The sequence below is a fragment of the Gossypium arboreum genome, chromosome 6 (genome assembly GCF_025698485.1).
Source record: "Gossypium arboreum isolate Shixiya-1 chromosome 6, ASM2569848v2, whole genome shotgun sequence".
In the NCBI taxonomy this organism is placed as follows: domain Eukaryota; kingdom Viridiplantae; phylum Streptophyta; class Magnoliopsida; order Malvales; family Malvaceae; genus Gossypium; species Gossypium arboreum.
Genome location: NC_069075.1, coordinates 131,060,526 through 131,069,657, shown reverse-complemented (window position 1 = coordinate 131,069,657; position 9,132 = coordinate 131,060,526). Strand labels below are relative to the sequence as shown.

General features: G+C 36.1%; 2 protein-coding genes across 2 annotated transcripts; both read right to left on the bottom strand.

The window, feature by feature from the left end:
* Positions 1-388: 388 nt before the first annotated feature.
* LOC108485749 (uncharacterized) lies at positions 389-1,544 on the bottom strand. The gene has a single exon (XM_017789592.2). It carries the CDS (start codon positions 1,521-1,523, stop codon positions 696-698), a length of 828 nt encoding a protein of 275 aa, XP_017645081.1. The 5' UTR covers positions 1,524-1,544; the 3' UTR covers positions 389-695.
* A 6,200-nt stretch (positions 1,545-7,744) lies between these two features.
* On the bottom strand, positions 7,745-8,575 carry LOC108485104 (uncharacterized). The gene is made up of 2 exons (XM_017788955.1): positions 8,455-8,575; positions 7,745-8,223 (listed from the first exon to the last, which is right to left on the bottom strand). The coding sequence occupies exons 1-2, from the start codon at positions 8,573-8,575 to the stop codon at positions 7,745-7,747; spliced, it is 600 nt and encodes a 199-aa protein (XP_017644444.1).
* Positions 8,576-9,132: the final 557 nt, after the last annotated feature.

The following is a 9,132-nucleotide window of genomic DNA, read 5'->3' as shown; positions in this document are numbered from 1 at the left end:
ACATATAGATAGATATGTTGCTGCTCACTGGTATAATTTGTAAGACATAAGGATTGTTGTCGTTTTCATTTTAAGGCTAGAGTGCCTTACACACTAATCTATGATTAATAAATCCAGTCAGTCAGTTCAGACAACTGAAGCTTCTTACCCTATACATGGAGCTCATAAAAATTTAAAACCAAGTTTACTTCTCTTTTTATATTGTGGATAAAAACCCTTGCAGATGACGATTTTGTGTTTTGGCTTTTAATGCATTGAAATCACCATTCGAGGCCCCTCAAAAACAGAGATTTTCTTTTCTTTTTTCTTTTTCTTCTTTTGGCTTTTTAGTTTCTACTGCATTTCTTTGTACTGTTTGTCTGTTTCCAATATCACATGCATTATTCAATTTCCCCCCAAAACCAAAACCAGAGCAGAAAGCTTTATTTTTGTGCTGTCAAACAACGTTGCAGAAACATCAAACCACAGTCACAACAAGCAAATGAATCCAACAAAGTAAAAAACACAAACAAAAACCTAGGAATTCCAGTTAGCAATGGGGGGCGTGGCTTTGGTGGCTGAGCCATTGCCCACTTGCCAAAATATACATTGTTAAAAACAATGGGAAACTATATTCACCAACAGTTAAAACCAAAAAAAGGGGGCATAAAGATTAAAATACTAAAGGTTTCACTGTTGCTTAGCTGGTATGGGTATCACCATGAAGGTGAAGTGCAGGGAGAACCTGATGAAGATGATGAAAGACCATTATTACAATTGGATTCGCTAGCCGAAGTGGCTAAAGACCCAACATCTCTAAGAGAGACAGAACATGCCTGTGCTGGGAGCTTCTTCATTGGACTCAATGGAGGCGTCATTGGGGGTGAGTAAATTCTGAACTGACCCTTCTCATCATCCCCTGATGAACCACTTTTTTCTAAACGTGAAGGCGATGTATCCGGCGTCTCGAACGGAGTGTCCGGCTCCGGCCTGCTGCCTGCATCGTTGTCGTAAATGGGATTCGATATATAAACTAAATTCTCTTTACAAGTTGTAGCACTCTCGGGGCTCACTTGAACTGAGGTTTCCTCAACAGTATTTGGGGAGGCCGCAAAGGATGTTGATGGAGATGTGGGAGGCAATATTCCAAATTGGTCAGCCCTTGTGTTTGATTCTTGGGAATGTATTTGAACGACATGATGGAGGAAAGTGACAGGATTATCGTTTTCAACCTTGTTAGGGAGTGCTGATGAGAAGAGAAAGTCCCTAGGTGCATGAAGAACTCCTTGTGCATAGAAGCTACTAAGGGGACTGGTTGATTCAGGGAAGGAAGAAGTAGTAACGGTGGGGGTGGTTGCAACCGTTGTTGTGTCGGTAACGGTGGAGCCAGAGGTGGGGGAGTGTTTGAGGTGACGGCGGCGGCGGCGGAGTAAGAGAGAGCAATAAAGCTCGGCTAGCAACACTAGGATAAGACCTAAAACAAAGGCAAGGGTGACCACCATTACTAGTGTTGCACCCATGATTACTTTGGATGCCCCCTTCATTGTTTGATTACTTTTCACTCACTGTGTGGATGGAGGGAAAGAGGGACAGTAATTAAAAGGATGACAAGAAAAGCTTATTTTGGCGGGAAACAGAAGAGTCCTTTAACTCAGACAAGGAAAGTGGATTTGGGGGAATCTTTGTGAGACTCAGGACCTTGGGAATGTAAAGCAAGTTTTAGAGGGGTGTTGGTAAAAGTAACACAAAAACACTCACATATTTTGAATTGTTTTTTATTGAAAAATGAAGAAATTAGATGATATATCTGTTAGATAAGTGAATAAAATATTTCATTCATTAAAATTTGGTGTTTATATATAAAGTATAAAAATAAATTTAATTTTCAACCTCTACACATCAATTTAATTTAATCCTTAATTTTTATGAATAGTAAATTAATTTTTAAAACTAATAAAGTTAAATGGTAAAAAATACCTTAGTAACAAATTTTTAAAAATCAATTAAATCTCTTTAAAAATTATTTTTTTCTAAAAATTATAAACAAAGTGTATTAAAAAGTGCTTAAAAATAACAATTCTGACCGAGTGAATTTTTAAAAATCTTATAATCATTAGAATTTAATAGATTAATATTGTTATTTTTGAATAAAATTTTATAATTTTAAAATCTTTATAACATTTTTGATAAATTTTGTTTATAATTTTATGATTTTAAAGTAGTAAATTGATTTTTATTTAAATTGTTATTAAGATTTTTTAGCCAGAGAGTAGAGGTTACCATTATATGTTATATAAAAACTATTTTGGTCATTCAGTTGTAGTTTAACCAAGAGGGTGGTGGGATGGTGATTTCAATAAATGCAACATGAGGTTGATGCATGATCATGATTTTCTCTGCCTAAAAGGTAAAAACAGTTAAAATGCACGTACAGTATGATGGGTGTCGAGACCATTTTTAATTTGAAAAAGAGGAATCGATTTTTTAAAACGAAAATTTGAGTTGCCACTAATCCTTTTTATTTAGGTGTGATCGGATTATCTAGTAATTCAGTCATTTTAACAAAAATTTAAATTTATTAAAACGATGATTTTTTGGACTACAAAATCCAGAAAACGAGTTCGGGAGTCGGTTACACACGATGAAAGATTAGCACTCTCATAATGCCTAAAATTGGTACCTGACTGATTAATTAGTGTCTTAGTGTCGAAAAATTAAAAATTTAAAGAAGTTCTAAAAATACGATCCTTTGTTAAAATATTATTTAATTGAAAAAATTTTAGGAGATAATGTATTTTGCACTAATCGAGGGAAAAAAATTACGTTCCGTAAGTTAGGACACGATACCTTAAACCCCCGAAAACGAGCAATAACATCGAAAAGTTTTTTTCTTTGAAAAAGACATTCAATTATCCCGGTTTTTAAAAAGAAATCATATTCCGTAAGTTAGAATACAAGTTCTTTTTAATTCCCGAGGTTATTTAAAATTCACATTTTTAAAAAAGTATTCATTTATTCGGATTTAACGAGAAAATCGAAATCCCATAAGTTAATGTACGACTTTTCAAATCCCGAAATACGAAATAATGCTTTTATTTGAAAAAAAACCCTTTCATGTATTTGGGTAAAAATCGATATAACACAAATTTGTAGTATAAGAATGAATCGTGGTGTATATAAATAAATACTATGTAAAATAGTTAAAAATAATAATGATTATAATACTAATATGAATAACAGGTAATCAAAAGCTTGAAAGGATGTAGATAAATAAATAATAGGATGATAAAATGTTTAAAATCAAGAAATAAATAAATAAATACAAAAGAAAAATATCATGTAATAATAATAATATAAATTGATTAGTTTTGAAATATGACAGTAATATAGTAATAATACAGTAACAAAAGTAGAAACGTTATGCTAATAAGGATAATAATAATAATAAATAGTAATAATAATATATTATTAGTAATAGAAAATAATAATGATAAAGGGAAAAAAATAATAGTGTTAATGGTGACAGTAATGAAAATAATAATACTAGGAACAATAATAGTATAATAGTAATGATAGTAGTAATACGTTAATACTGGTAATAATATAAAAATAATAAAAGAATAATAATATGTAATAATAATAGTAATAAAAAAATAACAGTAACAACAATAATAATAAATAAAATAATAAATAATATTAAAAAATAAGAATGTCCAATTAATCAATTAAACAATGAAGTAGCAAAATAACTAAAAAGGACCGAATTGAATTTAAAACGAAAGTTTAGGGAAAAATCAGAAGTAAATAAAGGGGGGAGAACCAGATTGCAATGCACACTCAACATGGAGGGACCGAACTGGAAATTATTCCCCCTCCAAAACGCATAGCTTTAAAAGGACCAAATCGAAATCAAATCAAAATCATGAGGCCAAAATTTAAATTTTAAAAACATTTGATTGCAAAACCATGAAAAAGTGGAAGGGCCAAAAGCGCAAATAACCCTTTCGCTTTAAAACACGCGGATCCTAGGCTGGATGGGTCGGGTCGAATCGGTCAGGGCCAAAACGACACAGTTTTGGGGTTTTAGGACCCAGGCCAAAACGACGTCGTTTTGGCCCTCTATTTAAGTCACATTTTTGCAAAAAAAAAAAACATTCTATCCTTGTTTTTTAAAAAAAACTTCAAAAACCTTTGAACTCTCTCCTCCCCTCCAAATATCTAGCCATGGCATCAAGGCTGAACCACCTCAGTGAGCTCACAAGACATGGCGTTGAGCCCAAAATGTCCCTTTTTTTAGGCAATCCAAAATAGGTAAGTCCTCTCTCTTTTCTAATATTTTTTTTGATATATATATATATATATATATATATTTGTATGTAAAATAAAAAAAAAGACCTTGGTACTTTTAACGCTATTTTTTCTTCCTGATCTTCTTTTGAAGTTTGCTATTTGTGTGCTTTTTGTATTGAGTTTGTAAAAAAAAAATGAATATTCATGGCTTTTTATAGCCATATTTACAACTGTTTTTATTGATCTCTCCACCACCTTTACAGGTACGTGGGCGTGGGTGGCGTGGGCGCACGGTGGAGAACGTGGGTGGTAAAGGCGTAAGTGGCGGCTGAAGCGTACGGCGGCTAGTCAAGGGGGTTAGGGTTTTTTTGCTGAAAAGTTTTGTTTGTTGTGGACTGTTTGGGCTCTAGGGTTGGGTATTATTTTGGGCCTGTTTGGTTTTTTGGGTTTAGAAATTGGATTGGTAATAGGTCTTGGGCCCGGGCAAAATTTGCGTCATACAACTGCCCTTCTTTGCTCTTTGTCGTGTAACGATAACGGAGCAAAGACCTTAAAGAGGGACCAATTTTACCCGGTCTCGCCCAATCTTACCTTCTTAATGCTTCTTTTCTTCAAGTAATCTCACTCTATCCCACTGCATCTTCTTCAACCATCCCACTGCGTCTCAGGGGTATAGGATTTGTATCTCGTAGCTTTAATCTGTTCCACTGCCACTTCAGGGAAATAAGATTTGCTATCTTCAGTCTGCTCCACTGCAACTTCAGGGAGATAAGACTCGTTGTAACTTCAACCTGCTCCACTACAACTTTAGGGAGATAACGTTTGTTTTGATCTGCTCTACTACAACTTTAGAGAGATAAGATCTATAATTTATCTTCAATCTGTTCCATTACTACTTCATGGAAATAAGATTCTCTATCTTCGATCTACTCCATTGCTACCTCATGGAGATAAGATCTACAATCTTCAGTCTGCTCCACTGTTACTTCATGGAGATAAGACTTGTGTCTTAAATCTACTTCTCTACTATCTCGGGAAGATAAGATTCACCGTTTTCAATCTGCTTTACTACTGCTTAGGAAAATAAGATCTGTGATCTTCAGCCTTCTCCACTACTGCTAGGGAGATAAGGCTAGTGGCTTAAATTTGCTTCCCTACTACCTCGGGAAGATAAGATTCGCCATCTTCGATCTGCTCCACTACTACTTAGGGAGATAAGATCTGTGAATTCATCAATGTTGCTACACTGTCCTCTGGGGGACATGTCCTGTAGACTCGATTTCATATACCTATGTTTATGCCAAACGATTAGGATGGTATGATCAGAATGAATCAGATGCTCCTAACCAAATGCGCTATGAATGATATGAATGCAAAAATGTCATGAGAATGATTCCTTTTTAAATGCTTAAGGTCTCATCGCTCGTTGTTCATCAGAGTTTTATCACTGACGTATTATGCTGCCTTCTTGCTTGGCTGGTATTTTTCGATAGAAAACCCGCAGAAATAATCCATTTCGCTCAATTGGTTTCCCCCACTATAACCTCAGGGTCCATTTCACTATACCTCTAGGACCTAAGGTTTGTACTATTTTCAAACCCTCTCCTGCAACTCAGGAGTATATGATTTGAATTTTTAGCAATTTGGTCTATTACACCATTCCCTGGGTGTCATGAACAGATGTGTACACCTGATATTTGCATGAATGAGGAATATCATTTTTCTTTTCTCGAGAATGATCCCCTTTTATGCTTGGGTTGACATTGCTCGTTTTTGTCACTGACGCTATATCTTGTCTTCTTATTCAACCGATATCTTTGACTGAAAATTCGAATAGATAATTTCAATTTCGACTCAAATATCTCTAACCCCTAAGCTTGGTAAGTTCTAAACAATAGTCCTGTTTCAGGTTCTTGCACTGTTTAAAGTCTTCTAGAGTAATATGCATAACTCCTTTTGTACGAAACACTTAAAAAATATTATAAAGATAGATAAAACTGAAATTTATTAGTAACAAAATCCAAAAAGAATAGATTAATCCAAGAAAGCAAACATTGTTGGAATACAAAAAATAAGTAAAGGAAAAAAAAAGTGTCCCAGATATCGTAGCCTAAGCTTCTCCGTACGAACTCTTCAAAGATCATTTTAAGCTTATCATGGGCCTAAGAGATCTAGGGTACTTTGTCGATGCCCCAAGACGTAGCATACTTCCTTTTCGTTAATTCAAGCATAGCAATACTACCACATGCTTTCCTTTCGATCAAAATTTGAATTGCCCTTTTCAGGTTTTCAATTCAAAATCCTTTTGGTCTCAAGGCGCCCTTTGCGGGTTTTCACCTTAGCCTCTTCTCTTAAGCAAAGTACCTCTTGACTGAATCTGAATTTACTAGGTTAGGCAGGCTCTTGCTGTCCATATCAGTTAATATCAACACTCCTCTAGAAAAAACCTTCTTTACCACATAAGGTCCTTCCCAGTTTGGCATCCATTTCCCTCTGAAATCCTTTTGCATAGGGAGGATCTTTTTCAATACCAAGTCCCCCTCATGGAATACTCTAGGGTGAACCTTTTTGTTGTAAGCTCACATCATTCGCCTTTGGTACATTTGACCATGACGGATAGCCTTTAGCCTCTTTTCTTCAATCAAGTTCAGCTGATCATATCGGGATTGGATCCATTCTGTTCGTCTAGCTTCAACTCTCATAAAACCCGAAGAGAAGGAATTTCAACTTCAATGGGCAAAACTGCCTCCATCCCATAAACCAATGAGTAAGGTGTTGCCCTAGTAGAAGTTCTGACTGATGTTCGATAGGCATAGAGAGCAAATGGTAACTTTTCATGCCAATCCTTGTAGGTCTCAGTCATTTTCCCCACGATTTTCTTGATATTTTTATTAGCTGCCTCAACTGCACCATTCATTTTCGGGCGATATAGTGACGAGTTGTGGTGCTTAATTTTGGACTGTCTGTAAACCTCTACTATTATGCTGTTATTTAAATTAAACGCATTGTCAAATATGATCCTTTTTGGCATGCCATATCGATATATGATCTCTTTCTTCAAGAACTTGCTGACCGCCGAATTTGTGACATTAGCGTATAAAGCAGCCTCTACCCACCTGGTGAAGTAATCGATGACCACAAAGATGAATTGATGTCCGTTAAAAGCTTTCGGCGAAATCGACCCAATAACGTCCATGCCCTACATTGAGAAAGGTCACGGAAAAGTCATAACATAAAGAGGTGAACGAGACACATGGATCTTGTCTCCATAAATTTTACACTTATGGCATTTCTTGGCGTAACTGATGCAATCTCCTTCTATCGTGAACCAGTAATACCTGAATCTCATGATTTGCTTGGCCATTATGAACCCATTGGCATGCGTCCCGCAGATACCTTTATGGATTTCTTCTAGGATTTTATTAGCTTTAACAGCGTAAACACATCTTAGCAGCATTTGATCCTTCCTTATTTTTTATAGGATATCTTCGTCTAAGACACAATCACTGGCCAGCCTCCTCAACGTTCTCTTATCATTTTCAGTTGCCTGATCAGGGTATTTATAGTTCTTCACATATCGTAGAATATCATGATACCAAGGATAATCATCTCTCTCCTCTTCTTCTTCGATATTGCAGCAATGAGTTGGAGCCTCACAAATACTCATTTGGATCAGCTTCATATCCTCTTGTTTATTTACTCCGATCATAGAAGCTAAGGTAGCCAAGGCGTCAGCCATCTGGTTCTCATCTCGCAGGAGATAACAGAAAGTGATATCATCAAACACCTCAATTAATTCTAGAACTAGCTTCCGGTAACTAATCAGCTTGGGGTCCCTTGTTTCCCATTCACCCTTAAGCTGATAGATTACAAGCGCAGAATCTCTATACACCTCTAGCACTTTGACTTTTCGTGTGATAGCTGCACAAATTCCCATAATACATGCTTCGTATTCTGCCATATTATTTGTGCAATCAAAATCCAATTTGCAAGTGAATGGATAATGATCTCCACTTGGGAATATCAGGACTGCCCCAATTCCATTACTAACGGCGTTTGATGCTCCGTCAAAATTCAGTTTCCAAGGATGATCTTCTAGAGTGTCTTCTTCAGTAGTTACCACATACATTAGATCTTCATTAGGGAAATCAAAATTCAAAGGCTCGTAATCTTCTAAAGCTTTACTGGCTAGAAAATCTACTATTGCATTCCCTTTCACAGCCTTCTGGTTCACATAAACTATATCGAATTCGGAAAGCAGAATTTGCCATTGGGCTATCCTTCTACTTAAAGCAGTTGACTCCATCACGTACTTTAAAGGGTCCAATTTCGAGATTAACCAAGTCATGTGATACAACATGTACTGCCTCAATCTTTGAGTGGTCCAAACCAAGGCGCAACATAATTTCTCAATTGGCGAATATCTCATTTCACACTTAGTGAATTTGTTACTGAGGTAATATATCACCCTTTCTTTCTTTTCTGTCTCATTGTGTTGGCTGAGCACACATCCCATTGAATTGCCAAATACTATCAAATACAATATTAATGGCCTGCCAGGACTAGGTGGCGTTAACACTGGAGGATTGGACAAATATTATTTAATTTTCAAAGATTTTCTGGCACTCATGATCCCACACACCTGGGTTGTGTTTCTTGAGAAGGCGAAAATGGGGTCACATTTCTCAGTTAGTTATGAAATGAACCGGGCGATGTAATTTAGTCTTCCCAGAAAACCTCGAACTTTCTTCTGAGTGCACGGTGGAGGCAATTTTTGTATAGCTTTGACTTTGTCAGGGTCAACCTCAATTCCCTTTTTAGTGACTATAAAACCGAGCAGCTTTCTTGACCTAGCCCCGAAAG

What these genes read in the sequence shown, in the direction of transcription:
- LOC108485749 (XM_017789592.2), bottom strand. Translation starts at nt 1,523, where the DNA reads ATGAAGGGGGCATCCAAAGTAATCATGGGTGCAACACTAGTAATGGTG.
- LOC108485104 (XM_017788955.1), bottom strand. Translation starts at nt 8,575, where the DNA reads ATGGAGTCAACTGCTTTAAGTAGAAGGATAGCCCAATGGCAAATTCTG. An exon ending in AATAGTAGATTTTCTAGCCA is followed by an intron (nt 8,224 to 8,454) that starts GTAAAGCTTTAG and finishes ATAATATGGCAG; the next exon opens with AATACGAAGCATGTATTATG.